The 19,348-nt window shown below is 41.8% G+C and overlaps 1 protein-coding gene across 4 annotated transcripts in view; it reads right to left on the reverse strand.

The window, feature by feature from the left end:
- The window catches only part of AIFM1 (apoptosis inducing factor mitochondria associated 1), a 35,422-nt gene that overhangs the window by 10,287 nt on the left and 5,787 nt on the right, over positions 1-19,348 (reverse strand). Inside the window, exons 1-12 of one of the 4 annotated variants that reach the window (XM_019653935.1) lie at positions 19,320-19,339; positions 17,987-18,129; positions 12,345-12,444; positions 10,796-10,920; positions 10,538-10,668; positions 8,580-8,670; positions 4,365-4,449; positions 3,655-3,731; positions 2,513-2,621; positions 1,662-1,769; positions 1,236-1,324; positions 638-778 (exon numbers count right to left, since the gene is read on the reverse strand). In XM_019653935.1, the coding sequence (XP_019509480.1) occupies positions 638-778; positions 1,236-1,324; positions 1,662-1,769; positions 2,513-2,621; positions 3,655-3,731; positions 4,365-4,449; positions 8,580-8,670; positions 10,538-10,668; positions 10,796-10,920; positions 12,345-12,444; positions 17,987-18,088 (1,158 nt within the window). In that variant the 5' untranslated portion in view covers positions 18,089-18,129; positions 19,320-19,339. Of the gene's footprint in view, positions 1-637; positions 779-1,235; positions 1,325-1,661; positions 1,770-2,512; positions 2,622-3,654; positions 3,732-4,364; positions 4,450-8,579; positions 8,671-10,537; positions 10,669-10,795; positions 10,921-12,344; positions 12,445-16,661; positions 16,793-17,434; positions 17,918-17,986; positions 18,130-19,319; positions 19,340-19,348 lie in introns of those variants that run through there. The other 3 variants (XM_019653934.1, XM_019653932.1, XM_019653931.1) reach the window with 3 other exon arrangements.

Below are 19,348 nucleotides of genomic sequence, written 5' to 3' on the forward strand. Positions count from 1 at the left end.
ACTGCAGCAGGGGCTGCAGCCTACGCCGTCGCCGGCGCCTCATGGCAGCCCAGCTCTAGGTTGAGCTGTTGTTCAGCATCTTAGCTGCAGAAGACAGTGTCACTGGCCCTCATATGTGGGATCCGAACCGGGGCCCTCTGGCATCCCAAGCCAGCTTTTAACCAACGCGCCACTCAGCCGGCCCCAGAACAGATTTTTTAAAACAGCTAAAAATAGTACTCAAGTAAAATGAAAAGTGATTTTCCTTTCTAGAGAATGTCTTAAAATTGCTTCATCCTCCATTCCCTGGACTCACGTTCAGGCAAACGGAACAGCAGATCAGTCTGAAAGCTGTATACACGCCTGCCAGGGTGATTCCGAAGGCTGCTGCCAGCAGGAGTACCGGAAGAGCTCTAGTTCTTCAGGCATACACACTGTTCATTTCCTTTACCACTAGCTTGCAGCATGAGAGCATACCTGATCTTGTAAATTAAGCAGTTCACAAGTTTCTGTTCTCTAAGCTCAGCCTCCAAATGCTCTGACCCTATCAGGATAAGCTACTGATGAGCTTTATTTAGCACCCTACCAAGGAGACTTGCTCCTAGGCCGGGGACAAGGAACCTGTGAACTGTGCCTGGTCTTGCTATAGCGTACTTACCACCCAGATGTTAGAGCGTGCTTGGAGCTCTGCGTTTACTCGGAAGCCACCAAAATCTGAGTCTATCTCCAGTCCACCAGTCTTGGCCAACTCAACATTGGGCTCCAGGCCCACAGCTGCCACTATGTGGTCAGTTTCTACCTGAGGCAAAAAACAAGTAAGTCGGTCAATTACCACAGTTTCCATGTATGCCTATGGACACAGCAATGCACATTATGTCATTAAGAATTGGGGCTTTACAAAAAACAAGCAAACATTGATTAAATTACCTCTGATAAACAGATTTTAAGCTCTATTTCATAAAGTTTCCCCTCCACATACCCATACCCCATATCATCTGAACAGAAATCTGCGACCCTAGTTAGGTCTCAAAAATCTGTGATAAGATACAAGGAGCTACGGGAGAGTGGGTCACAGGTGTCTACTCTGGTTCTCATCATTCTTATTTTAATGCAGGAACAGTTCATTCAGAAAATCATGACAGGTTAGTGGCGGCTGCCAAAAAACTAATCTACTGGTATCAAATGAAGGAGTAAGAATGAGGAAAGGGGAGGGGAGGGCTGGGAGTTCTTCTGTCAGCTTGTCTTCCCCTCCTTACCTTTCGGCCATCTTTCAGCTTGATGAGTAACTTGCCACCACTGACTCCGACTGATTGCACAATAGCATCAGGCAGCACCTTAACACCCTCTGTGAAGGCAAACAAGACCTGAGGCTGAGCCTGGGAGCCTACTTTGTGAAAAGTAGGGAAGCTGACTAGAGGCATCTGCTGTCAGAAAACCAGTAAATCAGCATGCAGGCAGCCTTGGAGAGCCCCGAGAACCTACAGCCGCAGTTCATTTTCAGCAGTTCCAAGATTTGGTGCAAGAGATTCAGATCGCCTACATGGCTGACGGGAGAATGGGAGAAGGGAAGCATTTCATCTGCTGCGTGATACAGTTTATGTCAAAGGGGTTCCCAAAGAAGCCGACTTTGCAGTAGGCCTAACTCAAAGGAAAGAGTGGCAACATATGGAAAGAGTCTCTACCTCGTTTGACTTTTTCCATGGTCCAGTTGCTGAGGTATTCGGGGAGGACCTTTCCCATATTTCCTTTCTCAGGGAAGAGCTGAATTACTTCGGTGCCCAAGGTTCGAGCTGGGGAGAAGAGACAGAGTAGGTGTAGCAGGAGGCAAAAGCCAGTCCTAAGACAGGGAGCAAAGTAAAGGAGCAGCAGGCAGCCAGTTACTACACAGAGGGCAATGCTATCACCCAAGCCACAGCTCCCATTTGTGGGGCACTGGGGCAAGAGGGCATTCACAAGGCAAATACAACAGGTGCCAGAACTGCTGTCACGGATTTGACTAGATACTGTGAACTCAGTGCACTCATACCCAGGCGTCACCTTGTGCTTACACAATGCCATGCAACCTCTGAATAGTAAGCACCCTCCTGAGAAGATGCCCGGATTTCACACAGCTGAAATAATAACATTAATCCAAACGGTTGCCAGGAAACATTCAAACTGGAACTCACAGATCTGTCAAACTGGGAATCACTGTGTATCTGAAGTAAGTCTTTGACTTTTACAGGGAGTAGTCTACACTGCTCTTAGCATCTTAGTAACTCACTTTCCTTAATATTTGATTTCTAAGGAGTCTTGGCCTAGAGGCTAGAGGAAAGGAAAACAGCATTGCTGCTCAGTCATTCAGATGATAGCTGTGTGGTCACTAAAGGATCCCTCATCAGAACATAAGCTACCTTAGCTTTTCATCACATAAACCTTAATCAAACTCTTTCTACTCATCCTGGCAACTGCTTCCCTGGAATTTGTGGGAGCTCCAAAAAGCATGTGATATCCGACCAGAGGAAGAAAACTGAGGTCACTCCCCAGTACTCACCCTTTCTGCCAAGAGCACAGGCCAGTTCGCTCCCAAGGAAGCCCCCACCGATAATCGTAATCGACTTGACTTCCCGGGATATCTTCTCTAAGGTTCTAAAGTCTCCAATCTGCAGGATCACACCAGTATAGTCCATTGGTTTCCCAAAGAGGCATAAGATGCTAATACCAGGAAATATCTTTGACAACAGTAATTTGCACATAAAATCTTCTTGTAAAAAGTGGCTCGATTATAGGACCATATGTTATTGATGTAAATTTCTTTCTCCACTCTAACACTCCTTCTAGCAACACTGGTTCTCGACTGGGGGCAGTTTTGCCCCTTCACCCCCAAGGGACTTTTGGCAATATCTGGAGACATTTTAGGCTGTCACAACTGGGCGTGGGGCCATGCTGCTTGCAGCTAGTGGGTAGAGTCCAGGGATGCTGCTAAACATCCTACAATGCACAGGACAGCCCCTCACAGCAAACCATTATCCAGCCCAAAACGTCAGTAGTGCAGAGGTTCACAAACCTAGTTCTGTCAAGAACTTAAAGGATAGTACAAATCTTTTCAACTACCCATAAGAGTAGAAAATTTCAGCAGTTTTCATAAGCAAAGCACGGTGATAAGAAGCAATCCCCCCTTTCTTCTTCACTTAGGTACTTTTTTTTTAGTTTCAGGTGTACCAAACAATGCAAGAGTTATACTTTTCACCCCTCACAAAGTGACAACCCCCCTCCCCCAATCCACCAGGGAGAAGGGGAAGGGGTTAGGCAGCATAAATTGGTAACTAAAATATTCACTTAGGTACTTTTAACTTTCCTCCCCAAAGTCTCCACAATAGAACTTGCAATGAGAAATGCCAAGAAGCTATGAGTTCCAATGACTGAAATGCATCAGGAAAAAACAACTATGGAAGGGCAATTGGAAGAACTACAGCAAGCAATAAAATCACCAAATGTATTTTTCTCCTAGGAGCTTAAAACCCTTGAGTGAGGTATGTGAGAAAAGAAGTCACTTGCTCAAAGCCAGGTAACCAGTCTGGAGAAGAGTCATAAACAGAACTCGAATCTCCCAATTCCCGGGTGGGTACCTGGGGACCACAAGATTATGTTCCTTTTCAAACCCGACACAATGAAAGTGCTCAAGCAGACAATTACCTTTCTGAAAAGTGTTGTTCTACTCTTCACCTCTGCTCCAGCCCTATCGATGGCAGATAGGCTTCTTGGAGTGCCTCCTGGAAATAGGAAAACCCTTTAGCCCAACAAGCAAGAGCTAAGTCTCCCCCCACAAAGGTGGCACTGTGGTATGCGGGCTCCTGTTGGTGCTACAGTAGCAGCGACAGGATACAGGCTTTGTTTTCCATCAACTCAGCTCACAGCAGGCTTTGAGCAGCAGATTTGGGAGTCTCTCTTCAAAGGGCCTGCCCTCCCAACAGATGGTCACAAGGCCTCACTTTCTGCTTCCCTGGCCTCTTATAGTTTCTCATAAGGATTCACCAGATAGCACAGCTATGTTTATTTAAGCAGCTACTTTGGTCTCCTCTCTTGGTTTCTGATTGGAAATGTCAATGAAGCCACAAGACTATATCACTTTCAGGGCAGAGGGCAGAGGGCAGGGGCTAAGGAGGGGGAGGAAAAAAGACCATCCTCTTTAATACCCATCCATGCTTTCACCAGAAGGAGCAGCAAGGATAATCCAGAAGGGTGTTGATGGGACATCTGTAGTTAGCTGGGTTTTGCACCAAGACAAGACAGCCACTTCAGAGAGTCTGGGTTTCAGTTTTCTGAAGGTTAAGTAAGTAATGCCTTCTATACTAAAACTTGAATGAGCTATATCAGGAAAGAAAGTCATCTCCAGAAATACTCACCTGTTGCAATCAAGCACTTTTCATAGGTTATTTGAGAGCCATCATTAAGTTTCACCATGTTGCCTCTCACATCCAGCTGTACTACCTGGTACAGTCATATACACAAACAAAGACAAAGTAGAGATGACTTAGCTTTTTCCAAAATTTTACTGAGATACAAAATTCAACATAAACAGAAATTAAAGATAAAATTCACCATTTTAAAGTGTACCATTCAGTGGTTTCTTAGTATATTCACAAGGTCATGCAACCATCGCCACTGTCTAATTCCAGAACATTTCGATCGCCAGTACCTATTAGCTATCAGCCTGATGAGAAGAATTAGTTCTTGACCTCAGGTCATCAATCCTTGAGCGACCATTTCTGAGTAATCACTGGCACCACAGTTTCCGGTGCCCAGTTTGTTCAGGTGGTCCTTATTCCCTAAGCAGCCAACGTTAGAGCAAGTCCCTACAGTCCCAAAGTCCCTGCCTAATTTGTGGAAATGGAGCACAGGGACAGACTTTCCTGCTTGGGGATATGGAGTCCTGTCTGCCGTTTATTGTTAGCAACTCTCCTACATCGTCACCATTTTCACAGGATGCTTTCTCCAACTTCCAGCCCTCACTAAAATGTAGCAGCCCCCACCCCCACCCCAAGATGGCTGGTTCCCCCACACTCCTCCCTGTCACAAGGCCAGGGGAGGTACTGGCTGTTGCTGCTTCCAGGTTCTCATACTCTTATCTCCCTCTGAGGGACACCAATCTATCTGCCTACAAATCACTGTCATCCAGCACCCTTGTGGCCACTCGTCCTCATTCACTGAAGACCGGTGAACCTGGCTCATATGTTTCCCTCTGAGCCACATCTAGAATCTATCAATCAATCAATCTATCTATCTATCTATCTATCTATCTATCTATCTATTTGAATCTTGTTATTTCTTAACCTCTACTTCTACCTCAGATACCCCACTCTTTGGTCACAATTTTCCATCCTTTCAGCTTTCTCTCAGTCCCACTGTCTGAGACTTGCTTTTGATTTTCTCTTACCCAGCAGGCTATTCCCATCCCAACTGGGCCAATGGCAGATTATCCACACTGTTCTCTTGCCAGTCCCTCTAATTCCCTTGTCCCCTACTCCTTCTTATAGTGAAAAGCTTGAGCTTTGAAGTCAGAGAGACTGGAGTTCCAGGCTCTGCTCCACTCCTTACTAGCTGTGAGACCATTCATTCAAGACATATGTATTACACACCTATTATATGTCAGGCACTGTGCCAAGTGCTGGGGTCACAATGGTGAGAAAAATAGATATCTCTCTTGCCTTCAGAGTCTAGTAGCCAAGACAGACAATGTAACAAGTACTACAATCAAGCGTGAGAAATCAAGAGTGAGAAATGCTCTGATAAGGGCAGTACAGGTAGCTGTAAGAATATATGACAGAAGTACCCAGTCAAGCTTTCCAGGGGCAATGACATATACTGAGATCGGATGGATGAGCAGCTTCTTCTGCCTCCTTTGATTTGTCCTGGATAAGCACCCTCTTCTATCCAACCCCATGCCTTAACACTTACACTGCTCACTCTCCCACAACCACGTGGTGTCCAAGTTTTTTGTAAAAACAAGTGAAGCCATTAGATGCGATCTTCCTCAGCTTCCCGTAAGGGTTCCCACCTCCCAACCCTCGAATAGAAACCTTACTTCTTTTCTTCTAGCTGCTGGGTTAGGTATTTTCTGCGTTCTGTTCCTGTTCCTGACCCCCATCCCTTCCTTTCTCTCCCAGAACCTTCCCTGATTGGTTACCCACTCACTCTCCGGACCTCTCTCCTGACATCTTACACCATCAGCCCATTAACATGATTAAGTCTGTCCCATCCTAAAAGTCCCACCTCTGATTCTACATCCTCCTGGCTTTTGTCCAATTGGCATCTCCCTTTTCTCATTGACACGTTTTGTAAGTTGATCAACTCTTTTCTAACTTCACAATGATATCTGAGCCGCTAAACCAAATGGGTCATTTTACAATGATTTTCTTAGCAGATGCCTTCGCTGCAGTAACACTGTGGATCACATCCTCCTCCTTGAAACTCTCACCAACCTTGGCCCCTGTCCTTGCCTGGCTCTCTTCCTACTGCCCTTGAACTTCTTTCCTAGCCTACTTAGTGGGCTCTTCTTAAGCCTGCCGCCTGGAAGTTGGGTTTCCAGGGCTTCATCCTTGCCCTACTCCTCTTCTGCGTACAGAACTTTTCCCTGGGAGGCCTCACCCACTCTCATGCTTTCAACTCCTATACGTACACAGATGACCCCCGAATCTCTGTCTGAGCCCAGACCCCTCCTCTAAGTGTCACAGTCATAGATCCAACTGCCCACAGGAAATCACCACAGATATTCTAGTTTATACGTAACAGTCCCAAACTAAATTATAGTGCCCCCTTAAACTAGATCTTCCTCTCGTAATGTCTCTCTCAGTTGGGAGGACCTCACCACCTACCACACATGCTGGAAACCAGAAAATCATCTTGGCCTCCTCCCTCTCCCTCATGTTTCACCTTCAATCAATCACCCGGCTGGTCAGATTTGCCTCCTAAGCACGTCTCCAGTGTTCTCCATTCTTCACCACCTTGCTCTCAGGAAGCTATACACTGATGTTAGTAAGGGCCTGGGCTCTGCACTCACAATTCTGCAGTCAGACAGGTCTGGGCTCAGAGTCTGTCTCCAACACTTATTAGCTGTATGACCTTGGGCAAATTACTTAACTTCTTGTTAATTTCAATTGCTTTCTCTATAAAATGGAAATAATAGTACTGACCTCGTAAGTTTGTTGTGAGGAAAAAATGAGATAATACACGTAAAGTGGTAAGACTGTGCTTATTTCATTACCATCACCACTACTGCCCTAATTTGGGCTCCCACCATCTCTCACCTGGATTACTGCAATAGTCTTCGAAATGGTCTCTCTCTTGTCTTGTTCGCCTGAAACCCATCTTTCTCACAGCCAATGGAGACATGACTTAAAATTCAACCCAACTGTATTATATCCTTTCCTAAAATTCAACAGTTTCCCAGTGCCTATGGGGCAAAACTTAAGCATCTTTCATAGAACAGAGCTCTCCACAATCAGGTCCCTGCATGACTTCCCAGTTTCACCCCTTGCCACTACTTAACTTGTGGTTTTTGCTCTGTCGGTACCTAGTTGCTTGTGTTTCCCTGCATGAAACACATTTTGTCATACCCCTGTGCCTTTCCTTATTCTGTTCTTTATTACTTGAATGCTCTTCACTTCTCTCTAATCTTGTGAATGCCTCTTCATTCCATAAGACTTCCCAATTAAAAGACTGCTTCCTCCAAGAAGCCTTCCCTCAAACCATCACTATACTGGGTACGCGTCCCAGTACTTCCCGCAATACACTGTGCATATCTTTCTTGTTCCACATCTATGTGTTATGGTTATTTGTGTGTGTTTCTGTCTAATATTATTAGCCCCAATAGAGCAGGGCCTGTGTGTTATTTACACATAGGGGATACTGAATACATAATGTCTCATTACCAGCTTATCGACAAACCTATATCCATTTTCTCTGCCTATCGTCCCTTTATAGAAGTGGGCTTGTTCCATGTGTGATCTGGATCTCATCTACACTGGGCTTTGCTCCTGATAACCACTCCCTGTCTACTAGAACACTGATTGTCATTAGTTTACAAACATACTCTCATAACTCCCATTAACAAAAACCAAACATAGCACAACAAAATAAAACCCTCCGTGGAGCCCATAAATGTCCCCGTTACTCAGGCACTCACCTTTGTAAAGTCTGTCAATATTTTCTATTATGACATTATGCTTGAATTATTTTACTGTCCTGAACAATATACGTTTGTCACTCTCTCATCATCAGTAATCCCAGAGAAATGTTAGTGTGGAAAAATAGGAGGAAGAAGGAAGGGCAGAGGAGCAAATCAGGAAAGGGAACAGTTTCAGGGTCATGGTCCCAGTGATTTGACTTCCCTGGAAAAGTTCAGTTAGCATGCTACTCTAGGCTTTGAGATCAGTGCTTTTCCCAAGAAGACACACTAAACAGTGTAGCCTGGCAGTGTTAAACCTAAAATGACTTGATTCTTCTTATGAATTGCAATGGTAGGACAGATGTAAATGGCACTGGGAATACAAGTCACCATACTCGCTGCCCACATGGGCACATTCATGGAGCCTGACAAAGGAAGCAGCCTACCACCTCACCTTTTTCCCGGTGAGGACAGCCACACCACCATTCTCAATGTGAGGCAGGTCCTGAGCAGAGACATAGAAAGAGGGTGGCTGGAAATATATGCTGTACAGAAAAGAGGGAGAAAATGTTATAAACACCTGGAACTGCTATCAACTTCCCCCATAGCTTTAGTAAAACTGTTTCCATTATGAAAAACTTTTAGGAACATTTTCCAAAGTAAGTCTCCAAGGCCACTAAATCTTGGTCATGACTTACTTATACAGAAGTATTTTAGAACAGTGGTTCTCAACTGGGGGCAATTTTGTATAAACCCCACCCTCAAGGGACATCTGAAAATGTCTGAAGACATTTTTGGCTGTAACAGCTTGGGGGTGAGGATCTAGTGGGTAGAGGCCAGGGATGCTGCAAAACACCCGACAGTGCACAGACCACCCCCACAACAAAGAATTATCCAGCCCCAAGTGTCAAATAGTGCCAGGGTTGAGAAACGCTGCTCTAGATTTAGGTTCATTTCAAAATTAGAACAAGAGGAATGTTCAAGGAGCTGCTTTCACACATCCACCTAAACAAGGTGTCCAGAATGGTGCTGGTCAATGGATAGGTAGGTCTAGCTCCTGAGATGATTTTGCCTCAAATGGTAGACAGTACCTGTTAGATATTAAAGGACAGCTAAAATAATTGGAAGTATGAATCCTGCTTGAGAAAGAAACATGATAGTGGGGGTAAGGGAGCTGGATAGATTTATAAAATTCAGTCCAATATCAAAGGGATCACTAAGGAGAAAAAAATTGGAACCCAAAGTACATGGCACTTGAATCAAGAGATCCCAGCTGTCCTTTAATGGGAAAAGGCTTCTGGGCTGGCCAAGCAGCTCATTGGTTAAGAGTTGGCTTGGGAGCATGAGCTCTGAGCAGCAGGACCCAGGTTCGGATCCCACATGAGGGCTATTGATGTTGCGTCCTCTACAGCTAAGATGGTGAACAACAGCTCGACCTGGAGCTGGGCTGCTGTGAGTCACCAGTGACGGCATAGCCTGCAGTGGGGCTGCAGTGGGCTGCCGTAAGGTTATCAAGAGTGGCCGGCAGCCAGCGTGAGCTTCTGTGATCCGCCGTGAGCAGCCGTCCAATGGCCAGCGACCAACTGCCTCAGCCAGGAAGAGCGCAAAATCACAATACCAACAAAGGCCAGTGAAGCAACGTCCTCCACAACTAGACTGAAGAACAGGGCAGCAACTTGTTTGTTCCCCTTCCCTGATTCCCCAACACTGTTTCCTCCCCCAATTCCCCCCAAAAAAAAAATCTTAAAAAAAAAGGAAAAGGCTTCTGAGTGTGGTCCAGTGTCAGATGGTTGCTGGACTTATCATGGACTATATTCTTTAGGTATATAAATGTTGAATAACTACAGGGTACACCTGAAACTAATATAATATAATAGTATGTTAGCTATATTTTAATAAAAATTTTATAAAATAAGAAATAAATAAAAAGGCTTCCGGACCTGCATTTCTAAGTCCCTGTACAAACATGCTAATAAAGAGTTCTTCTTTACAGAGTGCCCACTCTACCCCTGCAATTCTGAATGTCTGCTAGGGTGTCCAAAAAGGTGCCATAGAACAGTGTATTTTCTTTTGCTTTTATGGGACATGCCCAGGTGAATGTAAAGAAGTGACAACACAGGCCGAGCTGATCATCACGGGAGAAGTCTAACATAAAAGTCAAGGAAATGAGAGCATTAGTACTTCAGACGCCATTATACCTTCAATTGCTGGTAGATCTGGTAACAGAATCCAGGACTCCTGCCACTATAGCCTGCTGTCCTTGGGCTGTACCAAGCGCACACCAGAGCAGACGCCGGTGTGAGGCCGGGTCATCTGTCCTATGAACTGCACATGGCTCATGCAAAATCCCGACCCACTCCCCGTGCTTAGGTGAAGCTGCTAGTCAGGCCTACTTTACATAAGCGAACACACCTTCTCTCTTTCCCATTCCACTGTTTGAATCGCAGCGTCTTTGTGACATTTGGATCATCTGAAAACCACAGTTCTTTTGAAAGAGGAGGTCGCATGTATGGCAGCTCAGGATCTTCAGATACAATCAGTACCTGTAGACACAGAATAATGATACTTATCAGAGATAAGTCATTTAAGAGGCAGATGTCAAAGTGTTCACATTGGCTAGGTGCTTGCAGATAACACCCTGTGTGCTAAGCGAGAGAGTGTGCGCCTTACCCTGGCCCCAGGATCCCGAGCCCGGATGGATCTGGCTGCAGCAAAAGCAGCAGTACCCCCACCGATGAGCAGAAACGGAACATGACTTGGTACCCTGACTGTAGGAACTGGCTCTCCTTCTGGAGCTGTAAGCAACAGAACATATAGGGTGAATTTTCTGAAATTCTCAGATGACCCCTTGCCACTATTAAAAAAAAAATCACCTTGCACTTGTCTCAATCCTTTACTAGCAAAACACTGTACCTACATTTATCTTAACAAACGTCCCAGCATCCTGATGGCACAAGAAAAGAAAATATTCCCTTCATTTTATAAGTAAAAAATATCCCAAAAGAAGTGAATGATTTGGCCAATGCCATTCATTCATTAAGTCTGTCAGAACTAGAACCTACCTTAAATGTTTAGCTATTTCTAAAATCTATTAGAAAGTATATATATTAAAAGGCTTCCGGGGCCGGCCAAGTGGCGCGTTGGTTAAGAACTGGCTTGGGATGCCAGAGGGCCCCGGTTCGGGTCCCACATATGAGGGCTAGTGACACTGCCCTCCACAGCTAAGATGCTGAACAACAGCTCAACCTGGAGCTGGGCTGCCGTGGGTTGCTGTGGGTTGCCAGCGACGGCGTAGGCTGCAGCCCCTGTGGCAGTGGGTTGCCATGGGCTACCGTATGTAGCCAGCAGCCAGCGTGAGCGGCCAGCAGCCACTGTGAGCGGCCTTGGCCGAAGACTGATCTGCCTCACCCGGGAAGAGCGCAATCATGGTGCCAACTTGGGCCAGTGAAGGAACGCCCTCCACAACTAGACTGAAGAACAAAACAACAGCAACTTGTCTGCTCCCATTCCCCCAATTCCCCAGCGCTGCTCCCCTCCCCCAATTCCCCAATTAAAAAAAAAAGGCTTCTGCCCTTTGCATTAATTTCCTAATGACCAACAAGAAAATACCAAGTTCAGTTTCACTTTTTGTTAGCAATAAAAGGGGTCAACCTAGCAGGTCAATTGGGGATTATTATACACTATTCGAGAATAAGGAGGTGTTATTGAAAAAAGCAATGTAAATCACCCAACCAGGGTTGTAGGGCTTATTAAAGGATTATAACATTCCCCTCTGAAAAATCAAGCCAGTCCTGTGTGATGGAAGTGTGGCTAGGGCTATATGCTTTAGGAAAACAAATACATCTTTAACAACTAACTCAAAACTCCAAAGACTCACGGGGGGAACAAGACAGACCAAAAGAATTTCCTCATTGAAAAAACCGCCTTCATCTGTTTTCCAATAATTTCCCTTGCCAAGCTTGCCTTTTTAATTTAAAGCTTGTCTTTTAAGAGTCTAATATAAAGAAAAACCATCAATGATAACCATCACTAATTTAATTCTCAAACCCAAATTCCAGTCAAATACTTGGACAAATTGCTGCCAGGCCTGGCATAATACCATAGTCTTTGGAAGCTTACAACCTCACAGCATCATTGTGTCTACAAGATATCTGCAGAGCAGAGCACCCAGACTCTTTCTAACTTTCCCGTCATATACTGAGCCTCAAATCATACTCACCAGATGATGCAGCCCTTTTCTGCTTCTCTTCTGGTGTCAGTCCTAACCCTGAAATTCTTTCACTATATCTTTTTTGGTCATCTTTTAAAATCTTGTAGGCCTGTAGATCCAAACATGGAGAACATTTATTTCATCATACAGCTAGCTCATACCATCAGTAATATCATTATCTTCCAATTAAATGAGAACCTTTTGTCTACATGAGGTAAGTTCTATGTGAAAATCACTAAGGCAAAATTATTTTCTTAAGAAATAAAAATACTGAGTGTGTACACACTTGATGTGGAAAGAATACAGGTAAAGCAGATGAAATTATTTGTTTCAGATTTCCTTAGGGTCTATGTGAAGAGTTTTCCTCATACTGTATTTAATTCTGAAGGTATTAAAGAAAAAAGAAAACACTCTGAGTGGTGAACGCACAATGTGATATATAGATGATGTATTACAGAACTGTACACCTGAAATCTATGTAACTTTACTAACAATTGTCACCCTGATAAACTTTAATAATATTAACAAAGAAAACAAGAAAAACATTTTATACTAGAAAAATAAAGTATTAGGAAGGGCTGAACTTTCTAAAAGAGAGTTTGGACTATACCAGATACTAGCTGTGAAACCAATCTATATGGTTCAGGGTAGGAAGCGAGGACATGTTTTCCTGGTAGGTGCCCCAACTTTTGCTGGGTACTCAGATAATGCCCTAAAATGTGACCTCCTGTATTCTAGTCTGATAAAGTAACTAATCTTTCCCTCAGTGGTCTATCCTTTTATGACACTCAGATGTTTATTCAGGATCAAACACCTTGCTTAAACACCTGTGGTATTTCAAATATACTATCTTCTCCATCCTTTCAAATTTAAGAAGGGTACCTTAGCATTATGCTTAGTTGTTTTTTATGTTAATAACATACAGCATCAGAGTTTATTGGAAAAAAATTTTTAAAGCAGTAGGAAACAATGACATTTAAATTACAACATTTTTTGCTCTTTTGTATCCCACAGGGTCAACAAGACAGGGATTTAAGTGACCCTGTATCAACTGAAATCCCACATTATTAATTAATTGGAGGAAAAAGTAAGGACAATCAAAGGAAATATCATAAAACATGCTCTAAAAATATTTTTACAAGCCCCTTACAGAGCAGCCCATTAAGCAATGTGCTGCAATAAGGAACCCTGTCCCTGAGATCTGAACTTAATGCTTATTAGGCTATAAACATTCACCACATGATACGAATGGATTAGAAAATTAAGTACTGTATGTTAAAAGACCATGGTTATTCCTTGAATTTACCACTAAGTTCATCAAAGAAATTGAATTCAACTAACATTAAGTTTTTTTTATCTTGGCATCAGATACTATACATGAGTCCAGTATTTACTCATACGTGTGTGTGTGTGTGTGTGTGTGTTGTGTGTATGTGTATTTCTCTTTTAAGAAAAAGACTTTTACCTAAAAGGATGGCTTAAGCTGGTCAACATGGGTGAACAGAGAAATAAACTGGGATCACGTTCACACTGAGAGCGCTATCCAAAAATAGCCCAGGCCCTCTCCTACGTCCTAAATGAGAGGAAGAGCAGACTAAGAAATATCTTGAGGTTTAGTGGGGAAAAAAAACAATAAGGTTTGTCATATATTTATAACCATATATATTTATATATTTAGCTTTTAAGTAAATGTTCTGATATAAAAACAAGTTTACAAACATACTAAATAAAAATTTACCTTTTCCCCAAGTGTTTCTGTATTCCCAATTTGCACTTATTCCCAGTTAGTGACATGACTACGTGTAAGGTTAAGAAAAATGACAAATTTATGAAAAGTATTAGTAGAGACACCTTTTTCAAGCAGATAAATATGGTGGCATTTATTCAACTTAAAGGAATTTGAAAGGAAACAAGTCATTTTCTCAGTGAGGCAGTGATCCTATGGGTTGAATAACGGCAAGGAGCCCAAAAACTAAATCTCATTAAATATTCTAGAGGCCATTTGGCTCTACTCAGTGACAAAAACAGGACTGAGATTAGGGATGTGCCTGTGGTTCCAGAGAAAGTCACTGGCAAGAGAGGGAGAAGCACCCACATCTACACCAATAAGGAGTTCCTTTTTGCATTCTAAGCTGAAGAAGTGGTGTTTAAATCAGTGTGTTTCTAACTGAGGTTGCAACCAGTTAATGGGCTGTCAATTCAGTAGGTTATAACCCTCATTAAACAACAACAACAACAACAACAACAAAAAACAGGGCTGAATGGCTCAGATGGTTAAAAGCTCGCTCAAGAGTGTGAGCTCTGAGTAACAGTGGTTAGATTCCTGGCCTGAGCTGAGCTGCCGCTGAGCTGCCAACAGGTGACAAGATGGCTCAGCCAAAAAACAAAACAAAACAAAACACCACAAAACAAATAGAACAGAAACTATTAGAGTGTATTACACATAGTATTCTTTTGAAATTTTCAGTTTTATGTATTTATAGTTATATAATGGTTACAAGATAAAATGTATTTCTTCCTATGGATTGTGGGTAAAAAAAAATTAAAAGCCACTGATTTAAAGTATAGGCCCCTGGCAAACACTTCAGAAAAATCTTCTTTGTTGTTAGTACTGCTCCCTTGTTTTTGGAAGGTGGAGTGGGGGGAAAGTAAAGGGCTCCCAACTCAGGAATTGCTAAAGTAGTATTTGTACTTAAATTAGGAAAATGTCCTCATATGAGAAAGAAAAGTTATGAAGGGATACTGTTGTGGACTGAATGCGTGTGACTATCTCAAGTATGTATGTTGAAGCCCTAACTTCCAATGTATTTGGAGATAGGACTTTAGGGGGGTGATAAATGTTAAATGAGGTCATAAGGGCAGAACCCTAATTTGACAGGGCTGGTGCCCTTGTAAGAAGAGGAGGAAAGAGCTGGCACTTTTTTCCCCACGTGAGGACACAGGAGAAGGTGGCTATCTGCAAGCCGGATAGAGTGCTCGCATCACAACCTGATTGTGCTAGCACTCTGATCTTGGACTTGCAGCATTCTGACTGTGAGAGAATAAATTTCTGATGTTTAAGCCACCCGATCTGTGGTATTTCATTTTGGCAGCCAGAGCAGACTAATACGATAGCAAACAACTTATACCCATAGCTCATAAAATCTGAACTCTGATTTTAAGTTTTCTTTAGATTAATACCAATGTGAGAGAAAAAAAATTAAACCACCTAAAATGATTTAAACAATTAAATCATTTGAAATGATTTAAAACCTAGTATAAAACTATACAAAACAGTTAAGTAACAGCTGTAGGTAGACAAAAGCTTATCATTTAACCTAAAGCCACTATAATATAGCAGCTTTATTATTACCAGTGTTGGATAAATCACAGAGGGCATTGAGGCATTTAACTGAATGGCTTGAGAGGAACTTGTGCTTCACAGATATTTTGAAGGCAGGATAGAGCAACTGGTCCTGTCTTCTGGCCTAGCATCAAGAGATTTGCCTGGCCAGCTCTGTGGCATCCAACTCTGGTGCAGCAACATAAGCCAGAGGTTTAATAGGTTTAAATTGTTACAAACATAACAGATGCAAGCACTTTAAATCAATTTTTGAATAAATGGGATGGAACTGATGGGAAAAGTATAGAGAGCTATGAAATGGAAAAGACTCAGCGGGTGGTATCTGAATTATAAATGAGAGGTATTTAAGAAAGCAATCTACAGGAATCTGTTAATTTATATCACTTCAGCCACTAGTTTGACCAAATTAGAGATTACAAAAGGGACACTGCCAAATGAATTTACTTTGACATAGATGGTGGGGGGTGAGTGGGGAGGATACTGCAATTTCTATGGCTTTTGGGACGTCCTCAGAAGCAAGCATTCAATAAAATGCCTTTTCACAATAAAAGTAGGGCTGATTGTTTCCCACAAAACACAAAAATTACATTTTACCTAAAAAGATTCAAAATGGATGATGTTCAAGTTATTTTTACTTGCTTATTCAATGTTTACTCTTTGAGACTGTCTTGTTAGGTATGCAGCACTAAAGCACAATATAATTTAGCATCATAAGAAGAATTACAAAATTGGCAAAAAGATTTTAAAAAGCGTTGATGATGATATATAATCATTAAATGTATGGGTTTAGATACAACCGGTAGTACTTCAGCAGTTTGAAGAAAGAGATTGAGGACTCACTAGTGACTGACAATGTCCCTTTAATAAATACCTAAAAAGCACATGCTGTGAATACTTTATTGTATTCTAATGGATCAAATTTTCATTAGTGCCATGGTCTCACCCACCCTACCCCAAAATATATTTTAGTGTAAGCATCTTACATAATAAACTCCTGCCCCAGTGACTGTTGCTCCTACAATTAAGAAGTATACTAGTCTGCTGCCATCTTTCCCAGAAGCACCTGTAGACGCTAGTGATCTAGAAGGGGATCCTAGGTGATGACACTGCACAACTGTAGGTAAAGATAAGGCCAAGAAAGAAACAAAAGGAAACAAAAAGAGCACTAAATATTAATGAAGAAACATTCAACACAAAGGCAGGGACACATTTTTGGTTACCTTGTGCTAAAAAAGAAAAAAAAATGCGGCTCCAAGATTGGAGGAGAATATGTATTTTGTCAAAGTCTGTTATCTGACAGAGCTCACCTATTTTCTTTACTGTGATTTGACTCACAACTGGCAAGAGCTACCTACTTTTCTTATACATTTGGGAGTCAGTCAGGAAATGACGATCTAGTTAACTTCAAATAATGTTCATGTCTCTTTTTTTTAATCTAGTGATCAAGAACAAAAACACATTCACTGTCTTACCAATGTAGAAAGAACTAAAACTGTAATGATGTCCAACCATTTGCTCTAAGTAAAACAAACAGCTTCCCTCAATCAAGGGTGTTACTAATGTGCTATCTAAGTTGGTTCCCTCAACCGTGCATGATCCAACTTTAGACTCACCTGCTTAGTCACAGTAAACTCTGCCAAATTAAAAAAAAATGTACAAAATAATTCCTCTGTGACCAGCTACATTGATAAGAGTTCATTTAAGGAGATATAATTGTGTGATCTTACTATATAGCAGTTAAAACCATATTTCTCACCTCGCACAAACTCCATTCTAAAATTGGAGATGCTAGGTCTACTTCTGTAATTTAGTCTTTGGGTGAGATTCAGGGATAGTTTTCCTTTTAGGAATGCTTAATATTTTGGATTGAAGGCTGTTGTTTTTGTTTTTAATGTCTGTCCCAAGCTGAGGAAAAATAAAATATTTGACAAATGGGTCAAAATCAAATATTGTGCTAAGGAGCTGCAATGAATTTTGATCTTATTTGCAGGTTAGTGTGTCACATCCAAGAGAAACGGTACAATTTTCTGATAATTGGTCAAACCTAAGAAAACACAGTGGCTTTCAGGTAAAGAGTAAAAAGACAAGTGAAAAGAGCAAAGATAATCAACATGAGATAAAATTTCAATCATTCCCAAATTGGCTTTCATAGGCTATTAGACGATAGGCACGTTAAAAGGGGCTTATTGAAAATGTTTCCCAAAGGAGAAAAAGTAATTAGTTGCAAAAGTTTCAAAGCAGAGTAATATTGAGTCTATTAATGGGAGCTGTTTGGCAGCTTCTTTACACAAGCTGCTTTTCTACTTACATATGCACCAGCACCTATTGTTGATAAGCCCACAAAAAGGACTAACACAGAATTATCGATTTTGCCCCCTGATGCACCAGAGCTAGCCATTTGTCTTGTCATCTGGAGTTCTAGAGGAACATGCCATCGCTGGAACAAGTTGCCTAAGGAACACAATTTATTAAGAGACACACACACATACAGAAATAAAATAGTTAATACATGTTCATGAGTAAACGTCAATGCATTGTACAAGTCAAGACTTACTGCCCACTGGGCTGCATGACATTCACTGTTAAATGACCAAGAAAAAAATAATCAAAACTGTACAGACAAATACAACAGATATCAGAATGCACACTCTTAAAGTGGTTAGAGTTTTTACAGTTTAATGCTGCCCAGGGAGGAAGTTTACAGCTTCCAGAAAAGATAATGAAAAACATATGGGCAGTTCATCAAATACTTCTCTCTTTACTTCTTTACCATAAATGTAGTAAACATGGAGAGATGACTGAATAGATATAAAAACTTAACTACAGGCTACCTGGGACATTATAACAACCACTTAAGGAGTAATCTAAACAGCTGGCTCAAACCTTGCACAAAATAGTAAAACCCTGCCACACAATCTAACCAGGACACAGTTCCATCTTGCATGAAAGACAGAAATGTTAAAGCTCAGAAGAAAATCAGAAAAAAATTTAAGTGAATTTATCTCCCCCAAAGAACTGAAGAATTTTGGACTATGAAGTATTTTTTAGAAAATGAAAAATTTAAAATATCTACCATTTGGCTCTTAGTCCTCCAAAATAATCCAAAGATTATGTTGATATTCACCACCCAGAGTCAGTTCTCCTTCCATCACCGTTTTGATCCCGTTTATCCTCATCTATCACCCCCCTTCCCCCTTACCCTTTGGTAAAAGGACCAAATTGTAAATATTTTCAGCTTTGCCGCAACTACTCGATTCTGTTGATGTTTTGCAAAAGCAAACATAGACCATATATATATATAAATCAATGGGTGTGATTGTGTTCCAATAAAACTTTATTTATGGACACTAAAATGTGAATTTTAAATAATTTTCATGTGTTACAAAATAGTCTATTTTTAAATTTTGTTTCAGCCATTTAAAAAACATGAAAACTATCTTAGCTCAAGAGACCTATAAAAGCACACGGGTTTGGCTAACGGGCCATAGTTTGCCATCCTGATCTGGAGCAGTAGTTCTAAAACTTGCATCAGAATCCCCTGAAGGGTTTCTTAAACAGATGGTTAGAATCCATGCCCCCACCCTCCCTGAGTTTCTGATTCAGGAGATCTGGGATGGGGCTCATGAATTTGCAATTCTCACAAGCTCCCAGCTGATGCAGCCTTCAGAAT

The sequence above is a fragment of the Hipposideros armiger genome, unplaced genomic scaffold (assembly GCF_001890085.2).
Source record: "Hipposideros armiger isolate ML-2016 unplaced genomic scaffold, ASM189008v1 scaffold_210, whole genome shotgun sequence".
Taxonomy (NCBI): Eukaryota; Metazoa; Chordata; class Mammalia; order Chiroptera; family Hipposideridae; genus Hipposideros; species Hipposideros armiger.